Source organism: Larimichthys crocea, chromosome XXIII (assembly GCF_000972845.2).
Source record: "Larimichthys crocea isolate SSNF chromosome XXIII, L_crocea_2.0, whole genome shotgun sequence".
Lineage (NCBI taxonomy): Eukaryota > Metazoa > Chordata > Actinopteri > Sciaenidae > Larimichthys > Larimichthys crocea.
In genome coordinates this window covers 16,788,788-16,811,128 of record NC_040033.1, presented here as the reverse complement: position 1 = coordinate 16,811,128, position 22,341 = coordinate 16,788,788, and the positions used below count along the sequence as shown (strand labels likewise).

Here is a 22,341-nt window from a genome sequence, read left to right as displayed (position 1 = left end):
TGGAGATGAGGATGATGAGACAAATACTATAAATAATAACATTTAAGGTGCCCACCAATGACAGTATGTATTTATGTAGTGCTGGACGCCGCCGTGTTGGATGTACTGTTTCTCCCGCTTCCTGTCTAATCTAAATATGGACAAAAAACGTGGATCATCGGCAGACCTGAGGTGGGCCGAGTGACACCTGGGTGCTCTAATAATTCATCCATAACAGCATTTACCTGCCAATCAAAGTGGCAATGCTGTTAATTATACCTCACATGAAGGGTAAATCAGCTATAGAGACCAAAACTGTTTTCTGAACCAGGCTGTAAACATGTTTATTTCTGTTGTGAAGTTGGACATTTTAATACACCGCTCGAGGAATTACAGTTCTTAGCACTTCTCCATTTGCTTCATTTCCCAGCAGCGGAGGTTGCTGCTTGAGTTGAGGCCAGAAAACCAAAACAACGAGCTAAAAGATGCTAAAATGCTCTGCAGAACTGAAGGGAACTCCAGAGTTGATGGACAATTCTCTGTGGCGTTGTCAGTGCAAACGTCGGCTTAGTGCAGCTTTAATTTAGCAGGCTAGTTTAGAAAAGCAGGTAATGGATTACCTGTGGATGCTGGACTACACTACCTGTAGCTTCTATTCATTTATTCAGTATTAACTGAGCAGACTAGCTAAGACACAGCATTTAAACATTGAATCATCAGTGGAAAAAATGCAAGACGCTATAAACCTACAAGAAAAAAATTACCATTTACTGAGATTATGTATTTTTAGATTTTTTTAGTATGTAGGTAGGTAACAGTGGTTATCAGGACTCTACACACACATACAGCGCATACAGACTGCACACAACACACACTTTTCTATCCTTCTGCTCTTTCTCTCACACGCCTGTAATGAGAAACACTGTGGGCAACAAATCTCTGCACACACACACACACACACACACAAGAACACATTTCACTGCAGCTTCCCACATTGCTTCCATCCAGCATTTAGGGAAGTATTGTAGAGGCCCTCCTCAAAATAGATCAGCCTGCTTTAGCTTCAAAAAAGACGTAGCGGAAATGAGCAGAAACACCAGTCTCCCAACTAAGAGTCAGGTGTGCTGCACACTTCAAAGTCAAAAGGAGTCGTGAATGCGGCACAAAAGAAGGCTCCGGTGTGCCGATTCAAACTTCCACATCTCGATAATGACCTCACTCTCCTACACGATTACTCATCATTCATTCAGTCACTGCTGTGGTGGGAAGGTAGTGCTGGCTTGTGGTGCTCGCAGAAGGTGATAGGGGGGTGGGAGGCTTGTGTGAATGAAAGCGATTTGAAGTAGTTTGACTAAGACTTCATGATGCCCCCTCAGAATAATAGTCAGCTTTTCTCTCATGTGACGTTTGCCTCGCTATGTTTGGCTTCATTAGCTCTTTTTTATCTTTAGTTTAAATACGGAGTGATTGCTCCTCAAGACTCTTCTGTCTACGTCTTACTTCAGTCTGATGCTACCTACTATAACGCTGTGAATCTCACTCCTAACGTCACTCTTTTATGTCAGCCTGAAAGGCTGATAAACTCTATTTATGCAGCTGAATTTGGATGTGTTTACTTTCCACTCCATCCCTGCATGATACTGATTCCTAAAGTTTTACATACAGTACAGTATTCTTCAAACATCTCATCTGGACATGTTTTATGACATTTACAAACCCAAATACTTTCATACTTCATTTAGTCTACACATATAAATATATACATGTAGAGTTATGTATCCCTCATTGAAATATCTAAAATATATGAAGATGCAAAATGTTGTTACTTTAAAAGTTCTACATCATACTTATACTGGTCTGCAATTGGCTTCTTTTATTTACAAAATATGGCAGACATGGTATATAATGTTCATAACTATGTTTTCATTAGTGTATAATTGGTATATAATGTTCATAACTATGTTTTCATTAGTGTATAATTACCTGAAAATAAGAATTGTTATGTTTTGTTACCTGAGAATTAACCCTTTATATCACTGCTGGTCACACAACATGTTGAACTGCTTTTTTTTTTTAACAGTAGACAGAACAGACAAACTAAACACTGACTCCAGATAAGGCCTATTGAGTTGTTATGTGTTTCATGGCAACCAAAGCTTCTCCTTCTGGCTAGGAAGTAGGGAGAGGTTCCAATCAGATACTCTCGATACTACTACTCGATGCCAGTAAATCCCACGCTGTCCTTTAACTCATTGTTATGTCCTCGTTGTGATCTCACTGCGTCCTGCTCATACATACAGGTCTTAAACTGTGATTTAAGGTGAGCTCAGTGAAGATGCATGTGAAAACAGCTGGTTAGCGTCAAACTCTGCATATACGTCACTCTGCACAGTGAAGCTTAAACATCCAGCAGCAAACAAAACATGGTTTTGGTGGTGCAACATGTTGGACTCAATGGAAGAAGACGTGTGGCATGTGTAAATGTAAAATGCTCATTCTACGATAACAAAAAACATAACTGTTGCTTTTTTCTTTTCTTTCTTTCTTTTTTTTTTAGATTTTTTTTTTTGCCTTTTTGAGCTTTGTTTGACAGCGTACACATATGTACACGTTTTTACAATGTGATGTTTTGCTACTTTTCTTTTTGTCTTTGTCTTTATTTAAGAGTAAACAGAAAAAGGTTGTTGACATTTCTCACTATTTCATTAGACTAAATCGTTGATAATTAGGGAAATTACAGTTAGTTACTGTAATGTTTAATTTTGATTCATTGGTTCACGTTAGTATTAGTTGCTGCAATATAATATGATGCAGTCATATAGCACAGTTTAGAGTAAGGGAACAGGTAGCTGTCAAGTGTTTTACATTGCTAATATTATTTTGGTGCTTCTCCCAGATTGTGACACTCTGAAAATATAAATATATAAAGACCTTCCACTGACACTGACCTTTTTATGACTGCTGAACTGTCAGAGAGAATTAAGGCTGAACATGGTGATAGAGACAATACTGGCTTGAGCACATTGGGGACAGAGAGCATTAAAGATTGTAGTTCATGATGGCACAACACATACCTTCATCTCAGTGTCACCAAATCAAAGAAATACAGCAGAAACCTTTTACTGCGTCTGTGTGCCCACGTTCTCCTGCTCCATTATTCAGCACACCTCCGCCAGTTTGAGAACTAAATATACCCTCTTTTTCTCTCTTTCTTGTCAGTTCTGCCTGGCTGTACCGTTGTTTCATGTGAAGGCTCTGCTTTTTTTTTTTTTTAAACCAGCTGTGCATTAAACCAGCTGTACAGTGATGTGCACCTGAATGCAACACGCAAGTGGAAACGTGTGAAGAGGTCACAGGTTTCTCTGTGGGGACTTTAAATACGAGTCAAAACTTTGACCAGTGTTTGAAAGCATATAAAAGATTATAAACTTTTTTTTCCTCCCTCATTTTTGATTTTAGGAGAATGTGAATAATCCAGAAAGCTTGCTCAGTGGTCGGAGAACACACCATCTCTCCAATTTAGAAAAAACCTTCAATTTCAGACTTCACAAATTCAGTCCTTTGAATTACAGGAAATCACATTTCCTGCTCTACCCTCTTATGTAGTTTTCAGTCTTTTCTACCTACATTTGTACAAATTGGAAAATATCTTTAAGTTACTTAGGACTAGTTTGCTTTTGAATGTATGTAAATATAACTGATATTTCTAAGATATTGAGTGCCCTGAAACTTTCCAAGTCCCTTCGCAACCTCTATTACCATGGCATCATCCTCCCCTGCAACATTAATGTCATTCTTAAGTAGCCAAAGAAAGTGCTTTTTTTCCTCTCTGAAAAATAGATTGCTGTGCAAGCATCGAGCCATTTACATTTCACTCAAAAAGCCTGCTTTTTCACTTCCACTTCCCTTCCCCAGTTTCGTTGTATTTTGGATTAAAATATCATCAAATGTGTGTATCTCATCTGTTGCTTATAGAGATAGACATTCCCAGCAAAGCTGTAGGAGACTTTTGGTGTAAAAAATGGACGTGAAGACCAACACTGTCAACTAACAAACTACCAGACTGGTGCTTAATTTCCAAGTCTGAATGCATCAACATCAAACAGTTCTTTAATTGACTTAGAAACACACTAAATGTAGAGCATAGAATGGAAAAGGGGATATTATGAGCTGTCAGATCGCATTCATCACATTCTTCTTCCTTTTTTTTCCACTCTGGGATAGGATGGAAAACTGAAGCTTGAAAAAAAAACAAAAAAACAGGCTGAGAAACCTGTGAGCAATCTGAGGTGTGGATCCAGATATTCCTGTAACCATTTATGTCAGCATGTGAAATGCTGTGGCAGATGGAACTGACCATTTGTTAAACCCCTCCTCTGGTAAGCGGTTGTCTAACCACAGCTTAGCAACCATAACAAGGCATGGCAGGCCCGTCAAGCTTTGGATTGTATTTTCATTTTAAGAGTTTAAAAGTGTGGTGTCTGTATTTTTTGTATCTTTATATTTAAGAGATTTTATTTTAAAATGAGCCACCATAGGTCAGCTAATGTTAGCCTAAAGGGTTAGATTTTTATTTTCAAAATATGGCAGACATGGAATTTATAACTATGTTTTTATTAGTTCATTTAATTTCATTAGTGTATAATCACCTGATAATAAGAACATTTTGTTCATGTTTCTTTAAAATTAGGCTATTTTCTCTAAAGTGAGAGCAGGTCCTCTTCCATGTCCACCATGTTTCTACAATATCCCAGAATGTACAAACTAAACGCCTTCATGCTAGAAAGGTGAGTGTGAGGGGGTTGCAAAGCAACAATTACACCACTGAGTGCAACTAAATCCGACACACTGGTCCTTTAAATAGCTATTTAATTTAAATCTTTGAGTAACAGTTGTCATTTCAGCCACAAATTTAAAGGTCACAGCTATTAATGTAAACTGCATACTGTATATATGCCAAGAATTTAAAAACTTGACATGCCTAGAGACAGAAACAAAGCGGAGCAGAGCTAGTGAATGGTCAATAGGGCTCAACAGTGCACTTTTCAGTCCACTTTTTGAGTAGCTCACGTTCTGGAAGTGAATGTCCCATTCTTTGACATTTCAGAAACTCCTTATATAAAGTGTTTTAGGCCTGGAACTAAGCCAGCCAACTATGAGATGATTGACAACCATAAAACAGTTGATTCAGCAAAATAATTGAAAATAAATGGAAAACAAAAAAGTGGCAAAGGTACAAGACTGTTCACACCACCGTTGTCAACCATTGTCAATATTAATGATAGTAGCGGTTCTTCTTGAAGTTAACCTTTAGCATGTCTGTTAATAATAGTGCTGATATATTGGAGTTTTTTCTGTGTGTGTGTGTGTGTGTGTGTGTGTGTGTGTAATGACACAATGAGTAATGTTAGCTACCTAACTAGCCAGCCTTACCACAGCCCTGTATTTTGTCATTCATACTGGCCCTGACAGAACCCACATGCATGTCCTCACAATCACTGACTATAGTGATTCTATAAAATAAAAAAAAACTCAGCATCAGAAATGGAATAATAGTTGCTCAGTGATAATTTAAGACAATTTAAATAAGTAAAATAATAGAGTTCAGTGGTAGCAGTAAATCACTAAACCTAAAATGTTCCAAGTGGGTAAATAGTAAAAGTTTTAAATAAAAAAAGTAACTCATCAACCATTCAGAGATGTACTATAGTTGTTATACTTAAGGATTGTGGGTATTGTAGTACTTCTCCATGTGATTGTGAACAAAACATGTTTTTTTTCTGAAAACATGGTTGATATCATACCGTCTTCTACAGAAGTATACCATCATTTCACAATCTCCTTGATTCAGAATCCAAATGGGTTCTCCACTTTTAGAACGTCACTGTTGAGCCCTGTAGTCACTCAGGGTTAGGCTGCCCTTTGTCAAACACACGGTTCACACTTCTAATTAAACTATCTGAGTATTCTTGTTCTTTTAATTTATGCACGCTTTTGTGACACTTGGAAGTGAAAATGGATTATCTTGTCACCTATCCTTGGATGTTGAAGGTTTAGGAATATAATTTCTGCAAACCTCTTATACTCTTCCGATTTTCCTTTCCTCCTCCGCTTCCCATTTCTTCCCTCCCTCCTCTTCTTTCCCACAGTCAGGTGGCTCGTGTGAGTGAGTCCCAAGCGGCCAGCCAGCCGGGCTGCCTGAAACTTATGACTAGCCATGTTCTTCAAACATCATGCCGCAACCAAAGCATGGCAGGATGACAGATAGTCCCTTCAATGTATAGTGACAAACAAATTAGTGCAAAGATGCTTCTCGCTGCATACCAGATGTGTTGGGCGCTGTGGTATGGAACAGCCGATGAAAAACTGTCCACTTCCCATCTGTGCTTTGCCGCGACCATCGGTGCAGTAATTTGTGCTGAACAAAGTAGTGCAAACAGCCAGGCTGATTATGTGTCATAATGTGAGGCATAAAACACTGCTGGGGAAGATCACACGGAAGTTGGCAGGTTTATTTGATGAGAGGAGAGGGAGGAATTGAGCAGAAAAGGACAGGATGTAGGTGAAATGATGAATGGAAACGGAGAGGTGAGCACATAAAAGTGAAAGTGAAAATAAAAGTGGGAAATACAAATTTCTCTCAGCCCCCAAAACACATAAATTGTGGTTCATATTGAGTCAGAGCAAAAAATCACAATCCTTTCAGCTGTTTTTCTCCTTTACACCTTCCCTCTCCTCAGAGTGTTGCCAGTTCTAGCCAGTCCAGGCTTGAGCTGGTGACTGGAGGGCTGTGACACGAACGGGCCAATTTGTATCTAACCTCACACCTACCTATTGACTCCCACACACTCGGAGATTGGAGACTACATGTGGGGTCACATCACCATCTGAGTACCATGTCAGCATGGTTGTGCACTTACTGCAAAGACAGGAAACAGGCAACACAATGCTTCCTCTGTTCAGGGCAGGACAAGATTTCAGCTCTAAGTTGAGAGAGCGGTAAAAAAAAAAGGCTTCACAAGTGGAACTAGAGAATGCCAGCATTTGATATTCACGCTTTGCATCGGCGCTGATGACAGCGCTGTGTGGCGTCGGGCTGCACAGGGAACTATAGCTGTCTGACAGAAAGAGGGATAACCGCAGGAGGGAGATGAGCAACAACACACTGAGAGGCAGAGACATTCCTGACCTGCTTAGTGTCATTACACCGCAGACTTATCTCACTCGCTCTGCCTTGTAAATACTCTCGAGTGCTTGTTATCAAACGAGCGAGGCGACAAACCTCATCCAGGTTTGAGTCCTCAGCTTCCTCTGCATGCTTGTAAATGAGTCATTCTCATGGATGACAGCCTACATTAATATTCTGTTAAGGAGGAAAGCAAGCGTGCATTAAATCCGCCACTTATCAGGTAGCAATCGTGATCTGTGTCGAACTTTGAAAAAAAAAAAAAAAATGTCATGCCTGTTTGCTTTTAATTGCCAAAAGGTATTCGGGGTAAGGATGGCAACAGCATATGGGATTTGACTTATTTCTATTCCAATTCCATCTCCAGCTAGCAGAAAGTCATATTTAAGACATGTTGCTTGTGTGTTTTTTCTTCTTTCTTTTTTTTTAAAAGCCTTTTCAGCACTTACAATGTTCATACGCTGCTCTAAAAGCTTTTTCAGTCCAAATGCAACATACTTTCTATTCACAGAGCATGGAATAAAAAAATATGCAGTGAAAAATTGATTTATTTTGTTTCATGAAATAACTTTTGTACACTTCAGGCATGAGATGCGACATTAAAAAGCTTTTATCATGACAGTATTCTCAAGTTTTAGCCCCACATTAAATTGGGGCGCGTCTCTCTCAGAGGTGAGTGCTTGAGCAGTGTTAGGCGGCAGAGCGGTGGTCGACGAGGCAGAGCCTCGGCGTGATCATAAGCCCCCGCTTGTACCATCTCACCCTCTACTGGGCTTCTGTGACAATCCACAGCCGTCACACACTCTGAGCAGGTTCCTCAATGACACTCAACCATGGCAAGTCGCCTCTCGGGAGCGTAAGAGTGTATTCTGTGTCTCACTGTCAAAATGGAATAGCAAAAGAAAGAGAGAAAAAAAAAAGTGTGAGAGAAAGTGGCATCAAATTTTCCCCTGTGCCACGATATGATTAAGCAATTCACTGTCCGATGGAGTTCTTGTGCTGAGACGCTCCACTGTGGGATTCTTTGTTGCATTCTGTGGCCACCTCAGTTTTCACTTGGAGTGAAGTAGCCCTCGCTGGCAGCACTGCCTATGAATTCAAAAAAGGCTCTGCTAAATCTTATCTTTGATTGGATTATATCATGTAGGACAGCAGGGCCCAGCTGTTTTTTTTTCTTACTTTCTTTTGCAGCAATAAATATTAATAGAACACAGCAAGCAATTCAGCAAAATGAAAAACCATGTCAAGTAGACAAAATAAGCTAAATGAACAGAGAATGAAACAGTTTGTTTTAAATCAAGGTGCTTCACTGTATAACATGTGAGATCATATCGCGTGGTGTGGACGTACAGTATGTAGCCTACATGTTTAGTTGAGTGCTCACAGATATACAGGACAGTACTTGTTTTTGTTCTCTCAGATCTTTTAGCGATAGAGCTGCTTGATTACTTCTTGGCAAAACAAGTGTTGTGAGATTAACAAACTTACAAAGACAGAATGTTTTTGGCTTCTTTAACTGGCACCGAAAGTTATTTAGATTTCTTAATTATGTAATTCCCTAAAGCAGAAGCTTAACAAAGCTATATCTGTGACTGCAGGACAGCAAGACGTACAGATCGTCAGAGGTATTTTTGCATTCTTACTTACAGAGAGTTAAAAACATTGATATGCTATATAAGCTACAGCCAGCAGCTGGTTATCTTATCTTAGCATAAAGACTGGAAACAGAAAGAAGCCATAGACACTATAAAGAAAGGACGACATATCTGTGACGTCAGCCAAATTTCTGAAGAGCCGATGGCTCTGGCCATCGCCGTCTTGGGAGTCCTGTCTTGGCTAATCTAAAATTGGGCAAAGACGTGGATCATTGGCAGAGTTGGGGGTTTTAACATGGGAACTTATGGAAATTGACATGTTATGTAGCCGGCCTCAAGTGGCCATTTCAAGGAACTGCAGCTTTTGGCACCAAGGACTAATACAACTGTTACTTTTTGACAGAGCACAGTTAGCTATTTCAACATTTTTTTGATAATCCTGGTTGTCATCTTACTCTGAACAAGGTAGGTAGGTCTTTAAAGGTGCCAAAAGTGTTTTAGTGTACTGTAACATAGGATATGCAGACATACTTATTTAGGTAAATGTTACATGAATACACGTTTGTCTATCTGTCTTTTTTATATATTTTTGGTTGGTTGTTTTGTTTTTATTTGAGGTTTGTGATTCTTTTCTTTATGTTATCTGTTGTAATGATTGTGTTAGAGAGATAATTAAGATATTATTTGCAAACAAATCAAATATGCGAGCTTATAAAGCAAACCAGTGTGTTCGGAAAGTTGAATCATTCTCAGTCGCAAAGGGTGTCATGCACATAGCTTTTAACACATTTAAATGAAAAGCAGTACCTGCCAACCTCAGTCTCTAGACGCGAGAGCAAAAAATGACAGGAAATGAACAGAACGCGAGACATTTGCCTAAAGGAACCAACCTGAACACCTCATGTTACAACATATAAATAATGTGAATAATGTGCATGCACACACAAACTGCATTACACTGTATTTTGATGAGCATTATACACATTTGTATACAAAACTTGAGCTAATATTACTCTGTGCACAACACAACAACTCTCAACTGTCCTTGGGACTCATGGCCAGAGGAGTAAATGTAAAGCAGATGGCCTGGCTGCGTTGTCCTCACTGACGCTAATCAGGTGCTAAATATCCATCAGTCAGTGCTAATACAACCCCCTACCTCTATTTTACTCCCTCTGTCCTCCATTAAAGGATGATTCTAGTTCATCACAGCACACATAGTATGTCTGGTACTTAACAACAGAAAGTTAAGGACAAACTACAACCTTACTATCTTTGGCACAGAAACTGACACAGACTTGAGTGAGATACCAAAGCTTAATGAAAACATATCCTGTCTAATTGTAATTATCACTGCCAGGTGACATGAACGGATGGAGACTTGAGAAATCACACATCTGAATACAATAGACCCACGTTTGAATGTGCTGAAATCCTGTGTAAATGGATCCCAACGCAGTGTTCGTGTTATTTATGCCTTTGTTGCTGGAGCTTACTCACTGGAGCGTACATAAATCTCTCTACGGTGACACTGGAGAGAAACTTAAAAGTGAAATATTTGTTACCTTTTAACAAGTCACCAGGGTCCTGAAATGAAGTGCATCTCACTGCATCTATGATTCTCTCACTTTGTCTTTTTCTCACATCTTGGTCTGTGCAGGTGTTAACAGCTCCGTCGTTTGGATTAACACAGATACGCACTGTCCATATAATAAGGGCACACACTTACTACTACTATTCTAACAGTTGGAATGAACAGCGGAACCACAGATTGCATAAGGACTACACTGAAGGCACATTTGTCAAAAAAAATTAAATACTGTATCTCAAAGGTTTCCTTGATTGTGATTCTACAACACAGCATTGCACAAAGAAATAAAAGTTGCTACTTGATGTTACACACAAAACTCTTTTATGGTAGAGCGCGGAGGAAGTGTTGAGGAGTCTTACAGCTGCTCTGTGGTCTGAAACAGCTGTGGGTACTTGTGTATCGCTCGCCAGAGGTGAGCAGGGTGAACACGCTGTATCTCGTGTGGGTGTTGTCTTATTTCAAGACTTAAAAAAGTATGATAAGATCAAAATAAAATAAGATAAGATTGATTTAGTAATCCCACACCTGAGAAATTCACTTGTCACAGCAGCTCATATACACAAGCTTGATAAGAAATGACTCATAAATAAGAAATATATAGGAAAAAGTCATGAAGTCGTGCTGGTGGTACCTGTGGTAGCGCTCCTACTTGAAAAAGTATCCATAGAGATTTCAAACTTTAGTGACACAGGCATTCTGTACTTATCTAATTGCACTTCTCTTCAACATGACACTAATTTACAGCATAAGAGACATATCAACATGTTTGTTACATTGTGCCACAGTTTATAGCACGCACATACTTTCTGTGTAAATTCCAGAGTTATGTATAATGTATCCAGACGAAATGTGGAGAGGACACTTATGTCAGTATCTATTTTTACATTGCTTTTTGCTCAGAGATCAGATGCGAGAAGTGACAGGAATCTGGTTTTAAGTGCTGTGGAGAAACAATGCAGCCTCTCATTTAGTGGCTCAGTGGCTTTCAATCCGAGGCTTGCAGGAAGACATTGAGAGGAAGATAGAGACAGGAGAGAGAGAGAGAGAGAGAGAGAGGCAGGTGGTAAATGCAGAGAAAGAGAGAAAGAGTCAATGATTTCCCCCAGCGCCTGTTTCAATAGTGTCTCCCGTCGCTCATCTGACCCATTCGTTATGCTGAGCCATGGGGAAATCTGATTGGGCTCATTACCCTCTCCTCAGAACTGATACAGAATGTGCAAGGAGAGAGAGGGAGTGAGACAGAGAAAGAGAGAGAGACTCTTTTCCAGCTCATTGTGAATGGACACCATCACCAGTGTTGTCACTATCAGGGGTGTATGGCCATCTGCCAAGGCTCTCCCTATCTAACCTAGCTCTCCTCTGCCTCCCTGCCTTTGTGCGGTGGAAACAAATGAGCGCCGTCTCCTCTCACCGTGTCCTGGTGCAGTGGGGGGATGGACGTAGCGAGCCGAGACTATTGGCGTGCATTGTCTCATCCACTCAGGCTGGTTGGTGAATAAGAAGGAATGGATGACAGATACCGTGAAGGGCACGTAAGGTAACAATGCCCACATCAGCCGCAGTGATTGGTGGTACATATGATGAACTTTACACCAGGCAGGGTTTTTCTTTTCTCTTAGCTTTGAAGTGAGGCTGTACCAGAGAAGATTGTAGATTCACCATGTGAACCCAAATGGAATTCTGATATCATGTAAGGTCAGTGGGAGGATGTTTCTGTACACGCACTGCACAGAAATACAAAGCTGCATGATGTCACTGCAGACACCTCATCATCACCACTACGTAACACAAAGAAGAGATGCAGGCCCGAGGATGTGACAACACGCCACATGATTTCTGTTTAAAGGAGCTTTCAGGTGGTCTAACAGTCTGACGGCCATATGGACTTCCTCAGCAGCATTACAGTAGCTCTGTGAACAGCTGACTGGATTTGGGCAACACTCTATCAGAGTGACAAATGTCCCAGATTACTCACCCACAATTACAAATCCTCAACCAACTGATACTTAAACTCTTGGCATACACATCCTGGATTCATTATCACATTATCCTTCCTCCTAAAGGTTCAGAGAACCTGTACTGGAAGTCTCTGTTGCATCTTCCTGTATGATGAATTAAGTTAATTTATTATCTTCTTAGCTATTGTCTTTTCTGTACCGTTTTATTCTACAGGTCAAGTTACGAATAATTTCTTGTAAAATTTATTCAGAAGCTCCTGAATAATTTGGTGCTAATTATTCAGACAATAGAGACAAATGAAGAATTTGTGCATTTCTATTATATTCTTGTGTAACCTACAGAGACTTCAAGTCAGTGCGCAGTGGGTCAACTATGCATGCCAAGGTGTAAAAATTTCTCTACAGCCAAGCATACATTTAAAGATGTATGATTAAAAAAAGGTTCCAGTAATAAATGAAATGAATGAAATGAGAGCTGCTATTATCAAAACCGCAATATCCAAATTAAATATGATAAAAGTCAAATGTTGGACCAAACTGTATCATTGTCACGATCCTCTGGCCTACAGTCTTGTTTTGTGACAAATTAATAAAGTAATAAAAAACTCTAATAATCTCAATAAAAACTAAATAATCGCAATATGATTTTTTATTTCTTTTCTTTTTTTACCATATCATTCAGACTATTGATGAAAAATGTTGTTGTTCTTGGGTTTAAATGGAGCAGTTCTTTCATGGAAATTTTTATTTTATCTAGAATTGGTACCAAATTACATAATTAAACTTCCTTATTCAGCTAAAATCCTCACATTACCAACAGGACTGTTATTATGCATGTCTGGAACACCTTTGTTCAGATTTCATTATTTTACCAGAGCAATCTTTTAAACTAACAATACAACAAACCAGTCGTATTATTGTCCTTACAGCATCAGACTGCGTGAGCTCTCTGCAGTGTGTTTTAATTTACAAGGCTGAAAGTATGCTGCATCTCTATGGGAAAATCAATCACACCACATACTGTAAAGCGCTAACAAAAAGTGCCTCTGACGTTGTACACGGCTCGCTCATAAATCAGGGTGAAGTGTGTTTTTGCCAGCGCTTCATAAACCTATCAAAAAACGATAAGAGGTGGCATTTCGAGGATGACCTCTAAACTGCACTGCTTACCACTGCGCAGTTGATTCAGCATCAGAGTTATTGAAAACATGATGATATTTTTCCACTCAATAGCTACTTCCTGAGACATTTGAAATGAACTGGGGTCCATTGAAAGCGAGAAGAATTGTTTTTGAGGGTTACTTTGAAATTATTCAGACCTGAAGAGGTCTATACAGAAAAGCTCTATTCTCTCTGTGAACTTTGTCATCTAAATAAAAATCCTCTGAATACAGAATGAATGTCTATTCAGGCTTTTGTGCAGACAAACACAGCATGAAAGCATGGAGGCTGGTGCACAGAATTATTTTATTCTATAACTGGAAAGAGTACTTGAATATTTAACTCCAGTAAAATGCTGTTTTTTTTTGGGGGGGGGGGAGTTATATGGTTTCTATAGACTAGTGGGACAACATTACTTCGTCCTGGGGTGTAAACTGCACCACCGAGCCCTGATGTCCAAACCAAACCAAATTCCATTCCTATACAGTCGTCCCTCGCTATAACGCGGTTCACTTTTCGCGGACTCGCTGTTTCGCAGATTTTTTTAGTGTAATTTTGCATGTTATTTTTTACAGCGTACTGTAACAGTATGAACATGCATTGTGTTCTGCGTCCTAAATTGGCTAATGGAGAACCACACATGTGTTCTGCGTCCTGATTAACAAATGGAGTACTGTACAAAATGTGTGTAAAAAGGTGTATAAAAGTGTGTGGTTAGGGGTTTTACGGCCGTAAAACATGTATAATAATTGTAAAACTTATATCGCGGATTTCGTTTATTGCGGATTATTTTTAGAACGTATCCCCCGCGATAAACGAGGGACCACTGTATATGGATATTTGCAGCCTGTGCATACAGCTTATGATCAACTATAAATATACAACCACCTTACTCAGCGTAGTCTCACTATAATTAACCACAAAACAGGATATCAGCCTCAACTAGCATGCAAGATAGAATTGTGAATGGTGAGTTACAATTACTGTAGCATATAAGCATTTTACTGTAGTGTGCTGATAGCATTTAGCTCAAAGCACCACGGTGCCTCACTCACAGCCACAGACTCCATTTGGTAACAACAATTATAACAATTATGCATATAAATTTAAACTGGACCTTTAAGATGTGATCTGCATCTCGATATGTTAATGGAATCCGATGCACAGGCTTCTGGGATAAAAATAATCATTCTTGTTCTGATTCTGCTCGCATTCTACTCGGTTCTCAGTGGGCCAATTAGTCAGCTGGCATTTGTCAACAAACATAACACATTCCAGGTTACAGGAAGCAATGCCTTGGATGGACGTCATTCCTTTTTGTGAGGGAATACTTTCTAGCTACTTCTACTGTACGTAGCTTTGACCAGGCTTGAGTAAGACTAACGGGACAAGGCAGAGAATGAATGTTTATTTCACTGTTCCGGTGATGCTGTACAAATTGCATTAACACTTAGATGAGATCATTCAAAGTGGGCCAGAGAACCTCCCAGTGTGGTCTGACCTACGTGTTTCAATCACAGTGCGTTCTGTTTATATTACATCTGGCACTGACTTGCAATTTTACTAATCCAGATGCAGACCACATGTTCTTTTGACGAACAGGAAGAGGTAGCATCAGGGCCAACAACACATACATCTAATTAACAAACACTTTTCATCATATGTTATTCTCTGAGGAGAATACATTTGCTTACACTGCAGCAGATTCTGATTTTAAAGCTCATGACCTATTGTACAAACTGCGTTCATCTGTTTGCATCAAACTGTGGTATCTCATTGCCCAGTGGGCCCCTTGATTTGGCAGAAGCGGTTGCGTGGGTGGTTTGGACCCCTCGGCAAAACAGGATGATCAAATATACGTTACTGGCATTTCAGGCCATAGTGTGAAAGCTCCTGTGCTTTAATTGTGCTGCAATTTCATGCTTGATGTGAGCATTTGTCTTTCACGCTACAAAGGAACTGGATATATATATCGTGTACAAATACAAGAACGAGCTAAGACATGCTGTAGCAGCTAATAAGCCTGTCTTTTGCCACTGTTGTAAACACACCAGATGAACATGCTTTTTACTGTAAATAGGTCTTTAGGGGCTTTAAAAACAATATAGACTGATTTGAAAATGGTCTGGATAATGACCCTGTTGGCCGAGGGGAGTCATTTAGGTCCAAATTGCTGCTTGTGTTGGGCTTTAGTCCGTAATTAGGTCAGAATGCAAATGCTTGTATTGTGATGTTGGCCCACGAGGACCAGCACAGCTCCAGTCTCTGTTTAGAGTGTATCCATGTGTGTCAAAGTGACTCATGAAGCCCCTCTAGTGCTGTTGAGCTGTGAGGGGAGAGAGAGCACCGGGGGCCGAGCTCATTCACAACCTCGTGCTCTTATCTAAACATGTTTATAGCACTGTAATGTGACGCCCCGTTTATGCTGCATTTAGCGCTCCTGAAAATTGTTGCTGCTGCAGGTCTGTATGTTGCTCCGGGACTGACCTCGGGCTCACCTTCTAACCTTCCACACCTACGTGAACTCGTTCTACCTCATTTTCCTCCTCTCGCTTTTTCCCACTTCATCACCTCCCCCTACTTCTGTCCACCTTCGGTTTTCTCCCTCTTGTTGCCTCTCCCTTACCTTCCTCTTTATTGATCATTAGCTGATGTTGAGAAGAGAGAGAGGGAGGGCGTAATTAAGGAGCCAGACTGGTCTGTCAATTCTGCTCAGCGCTGCATGGAGTGCACCAGACCAAGCGATGGCCCTAATAGGGATTCATACTGTAAACAACACGCACACCTGGACAGCAGCAGGCCTCAGGGAGAAACAGGAGAAAGCCACTGTGGACAAGTTAGCAGTGATAAAGAAAGAAAGTTTATCACTTGAGATGCTGTGTGTGTGTGTGTGTGTGTGTGTGTGTGTGTGTGTGTGTGCGTGCATGGAAGATGTATGCCTAGATAAAATCCAATCAAAGTCAAATATGTAGAAACACGTTTTTCCTGTTTCTTTTTACTGTGTCATAATTAAATGATTGTTAAATGAAAATGATTTCATTTTTGTGTGTGTTTACTAAATGATGAATGAATGAATGATTTCTCATTGTGACATGAATTTTCTGGGACAGAATGAGAAACAATCAACTGTCTAGCTGATGGAAACATGGGCAGTGCTTAGCGACACAAGCCGTCATCAACTAAATAAAACAAGATTTTTTTTCATTTAACTATGACACAATGGGCCTCAAGCTGCATTATTCTTATATATTTCTCTGAGTTTTCTGTTGTCATTAGCATAGGTAATACCTCCTAAACACTATATAAGGATACATGCATGTGCACCTGAATCAAGGAGACAATAATTTTACCTGGAATCACAATGCCATAATGTAACTAAATATGAAAATTAATTTATATTAAATAAAATACATAACTCAGACTAAACTATGTAAAATGAATATTCTGTTCACATCATTATAACCATAGCGTGCCAGTTTATAATTATTAGTTGCATATTTCAGCAGTTACTTGTACAACCCATTTGCACTCAGCTGCCTCTGGGTCTTTATGCATGTCGCTGTTGAGTATTCTCTGTTGTACCAGTGTAACATCACCTGTCTCTGTGATTGTCACATGACCTCTTTAGAATCTAACTTCATGTTCAATCATTCCCTCTTTGTTCCTGTCACAGTGCAGGGCTGATGACATGTCAAAGACATCTTTTTAACCGTTGCTAACATTCGTTAAACTTCACACAAACTGAGCCTTTTGGCAGTTTTGGGGGGCATTGATTATGAAAATGATCTCAAGAGCATGCACGCCTCCTCGTGAACAGGTGACAGCTGTCAAGCTGAAGCAATTTAACAAGTTTGTCCAGTTAAGAGAGTTTGAATCTGACCTGGCCTACAGAAATCTTCTTGCACGAGGCTCAGTGTGTATTTCACTTTAGATCTTTCTTTGTCTTTCTGTGTTTCTGTGTATGCTTCCTCACGTCGGCCTGTATACATTGTGATCCTTGCAAACGTGACGGAGGAGCGGCCTTGTGTGCATACTCTTGCTCGCTTATGCTTGGCCTCTGCTCCCATGTTGGGCCGACACTGATCTGCGGCTTTAATCGATAAAACTATCAAAACATCCCGGCCGCTGCCCTCTTGTTGACTCTGCGTGTCTCTTGTCTCTCCTCCAGAGAAAGTCAGTATGCTGTCAGCATTGATCGCTCCTTTCAAGTACATAAGCCCTGGGACCAGCAGCACAGAGGACGAGGACAGTTTAAGTAAGCTGCTGCCTGTTTTCTTTCTCTCTGTCAGCACACTGCGCTAACAACCTCGGTGGCAGGTCTAATATGGAAATGATCTCTCTGTCACCAACATAATGAATTATTTGGGAAATGGGCTTTTTGATTATGCACAGTGTCAGCTTGTGTGTTTAAATTCTGTATTATCTTGTAAAAGTGAGCTATTGAATATTAAATTTTAGTATTCATGATAAATAAGTTATTAGATAGTATATGCATGAACCTATCATCTAGAGCTAAAATCTGCTTCAACCCACCAGTGAATGTCAGCACTTGATCCCAGCCTCCCACTCCACCATTAACATTCTTGTGGCAAGATCTGAACGCCCTATTTTTGTTCATTTCCCATCAGAAATGCAATACACCACCACTTCCCCATAACTAGGTTTGAAGAGCGTATCACAGCTGTTCAGACTTTGCTCTCACAGAGGATAGAAGTGTGAAATAAAGCAGGCTACAGACATTTCATCCTTTCTTGGAATGTCTGCCACTCGATGTGATCCCCACCCCCATTACAAATAGGATTGGTGCTTTGCATTGGCCACAGGGACCGATGTTTCCCACTCACGACACAGATTTGGAACCAATTTGGAGGCAGATTACAGAATGATTTGGCAGATAACATCGCCATTTTTAGGGGATTTGTATTTGTATTTTAAAACACTTAAATGTGATGGAGCCCTGTGGTATGAAGTGGGCTCGGCTCAGGGAGATGATTGTAGATTTGTTCATTACCATTTCATTGTGTATCAAGTGGCTCAATCTGCCTTGGGAGATTTTCCATTTTGTTCAGCCAGTGTCACACAGTAATGACTGCTTTTTTTCTTTTCTTTTCTTGGAAATAATATCACTTTGAATGACGTTGTTTCTGTTTTTGCTGTTTCTAATGCAGGTACCAGCAGTGCAGAGGTAAAGGAAAACCGTAATATTGGTAACTTAGAGGATCGCTCAATCGGATCTGCAGAGTGCCAGTCGCTTTTCTGCTCTGACTCTACAAGAAGTGGGAGCTCTGGTCTGAAGAGGAAACGGCCGCTGGAGGAAGACAACAACGGGCACTTGTGCCAACTGCGCTTGATCTATAAGAAACTGTCCTGGTCTGAGGCACCAAAAAATGCTTTGGTGCAGCTCAATGAGCTCCGGCCGGGCTTGCAGTACCGCATGGTGTCTCAGACAGGCCCAGTCCATGCTCCTGTCTTCTCCATCGCTGTAGAGGTGAACGGACTGACCTTCGAGGGCACAGGCCCCACAAAGAAGAAAGCTAAGATGAGGGCTGCCGAGTTGGCTCTCAAGTCCTTCATCCAGTTCCCCAATGCTCCTCAGGCTCACCTGGCCATGGGAAACATCTCAAACCCTTCGGCTGACTTCACCTCAGATCAGGCAGACTTCCCTGACACGCTCTTCAAGGAATTCGAGACTTCGCCGTGCTCCGATGGCCTCTCGCTCTGCAACTCAGCAGCAGAGAGCGAGCTTCTATCAAGTGAGCTACTGAGACATGGACGGTTGCTTCGCCATACCTTGGACCTGATGGTGCAGGCTCAGCAAAGGCTGGGTGGGATTGTTCCAGAACCAGAGGCACCCAAGAGCCCCGTGGCAATGCTCAATGAGCTCCGGCCGGGCCTGCGCTATGCCTGCCTTTCGGAGCGAGCCGAAGGCCGAAGGCTGCGAAGCTTTGTGATGGCGGTGCGTGTGGACGGGCGGATTTTTGAGGGCTGCGGTCGCAGCAAGAAGCTGGCCAAGAACCAGGCGGCCCAGTGTGCTCTTCAGGCTCTCTTCAACATCAGGACAGCCCCTGAGGGGAGGACAGGCCTCAAAGCCAGCAGGAAAAGCTGTCCTCATTTACCCCAGGTGAGTACAGACACATCCCCAGTGCCTGTCTTCAGCTAAGCTTCTTTGGCAGCTACTTCACTTCCTACAGGGGCCTGTAATGACCAAAACAGCAGGCGTGCAGCGAAAAGCCAAACACCTTCCAACGTGTAATTAAGGAGGAAAGAGATAGGAGCAGGGATGGAAGGGAAATGTAAAGATACATGTAAGCAAACTGGTATTTACCGTGAATCGAAGAGATGTCAGAAACCAGTGCACATAGTGAAATACAGATCACAAATGCGTGCATGTGTTTGTGGGTGCATTAATGTTCTGGGAAGCCTGAGCCTTGAGTAAACAATATTTGTTTGTTGGTCTATTTAAATAGAAAAGCATGTAAATGAAGCTAATTATTGTCCTTGTGCCTCTGACACGAGCGAAATCTGCATCACAACCCAAATGAGTTTTTTTTCAGAGTCTTATGTGTTTGCGGAGCTGTAATTGGGAGAGTTTTGTAATTTTGCAAGATCTCCTGTTTCCTCATGTGTGGCATCACAGTGTCTACAAACATTAATTCAATCTGTTGCCCAAAGGAGATAGAAAAGCAAAGAGCAAATCGACAAACAAACCACCGAGCCCAATCCCATGCTCATTTACCCAAATATGTAAATGGCAATCAGAGCGAGGAAACTAGTTTTTTAGAAACTTGAGGAAATTGGAGAGCCTAAAGACATAGATGCTGGATTGGCTGGCACTTGTTGACAGCCATTTAAAACTTCATTTCCGCTGAAGAATTTCATCTAAAGTAATACTGCCCTGAGTAGATAGTCACACTGATTTTAGTTGTTCACTATTGTTTGCGTAGAGACAAACCTTTTATACAAGCTGTCCAGGTCTTTGGCATGATGGCAGCTGAAAGTGACACTTTGAATTTTCCCTCTACTGTCCTTAATAAACACAAAAGAACGTGCAACTCTTGAAGTCTCGAATCGAAAAATTAATCCGTACACATCCAAAGTGTCCTTTCCCTAAAGTCTTTCCTTGAAGCCGTCTGTCGACACACACACACACACGCACACACACCACCATATTGTGCTCCCGCGCATCCTGTAGGCTACGTGTCGTATTAACATTCTTTTCCAGCCTTGAAGAAATAAACTGGCACGAGTGTCCTTCCCCAGAGCACGACATCAACCCAACAAACCTGCGCATGTTTGCCTGGGAGAAACTTTTTCTTTTTCTCCCTGCTGCCACGGTGTCTAAAAGGATTTTAAGAGGATTTGCCGCACCCGTTTAGTTCCAGAAAGCACTCGCTTGTGGAATTTCTTGAAAGTCAGCCGTGCTGTCTGCCAGGCTCGAGAGGCATTTTATTTTTTATTGGTAAAGGACAAAAGCGCGCATACCATATGCATGCATGCTTGCGTGAATAAACATGTGACCAGGCATGCGTTTGTGGGTATCATGTGTTACACGTGTGAACTGTTCATGCTAATGAAAAAGCCTCCAGCTTACACACACTGTCCGTGTTCACATGCGAGTCAATCTCTTTGCCAAGCACTGATTGCATGAGCAGTGGTTGACTACACTGCAGATGTGATGGGTAATGTGAGGGTAGTTGCCAGTTGTAGCCTCGGGGTAATGCAATCATTATGATGGTATGCCAAGTTATGTGTCCCACATTAGTCCATTCTCTTTTCCCAGAATTCCCTCTGGCTGTACCTGTTGCAGGATAAGGCTTTGTTGAGAAGATGTTAACGGTCCTATAATGTGAAAAAAAAAATATCTGTGACTAAAAATGAAATGATATTCAATGAGCAGTTTTAAAAGCATAGCCAGAGACATTATTAATGGAACTGTAACAGCTAACTAACTACTAACACTACTACTTGATACCACGCTAGATAGCTTACTTGCTCGTTTTAATCAATGTAAGGGAATTTTCCATTCTACCATGCCACATATGGGGGTTACACAGTGTCAAGCATATGTCTTAAGGACACTGTAGGGATAGTGTTAAACGTCAGGTTGTTACTGGAACACACACTTCCTTTCCTTGAGACACAGAGCAGCATTTAAGGAAGCAGGCGTCATTCTGATCATTATTGTGGTGACCAAGGTCAGAGGATAGAGCTGTCTCACTCCCTTGACACAACAGATGGGTACATAATATCGAAGCCTCTACAGAGTCAGAGAACAATGTGAAATCACTAAGAGTAAACATGTCTCCTTGTTTGTAGACTAATGGCCAATTGGAAAATACCTTATACTGGAGCTGCTTTGAGTATGACCATTTGTGGACGTAGAGTAGTTGTGGCATTATTCTGAGGGCAAACAAGACAAGCCAGAGATACTGTAGAGCTTCTCAGAGCATTCTGTATGGCCAAGCTTTATTAAACCTTTCAGCATAAGACATCTTGGACTCCTCTACAGTCTCTCTACTCACTCAAATGACTATTGATGAATAGAATTTTCTACAACGAACAGCTCATGTTATCATGCATTAGAAAAAAACTGTGGATGTTTGTACATGCTTGATAAGACACTTAACTTTGATATCATACATGTATTTACATTTTTTAACTTCAGGACACATTTCTAGAGGCTTTAATATGAGCCCAATATTGAAGACACACTACAGTGGGACACAGTCCTGACCCAACTGCTTTAACAGCCTGTACGCATGTGGGTACCCTCTATTCACACTATATAATTCCTCCTGGCACAGGGGGCAATAAGTCATCTTAATCATTCCCAATGGAGAGCTTTCATACTCATACGATTGATGCCACAGG

At 40.9% G+C, this 22,341-nt stretch overlaps 1 protein-coding gene across 1 annotated transcript in view; it reads left to right on the top strand.

Moving 5' to 3' along the window:
• The window catches only part of adarb2 (adenosine deaminase RNA specific B2 (inactive)), a 171,734-nt gene that overhangs the window by 92,079 nt on the left and 57,314 nt on the right, over positions 1-22,341 (top strand). The window contains exons 2-3 of the mRNA XM_019274814.2: positions 17,639-17,725; positions 18,639-19,591. Of these exons, the coding sequence (XP_019130359.1) occupies positions 17,639-17,725; positions 18,639-19,591 (1,040 nt within the window). The remainder of the gene's footprint in view (positions 1-17,638; positions 17,726-18,638; positions 19,592-22,341) is intronic.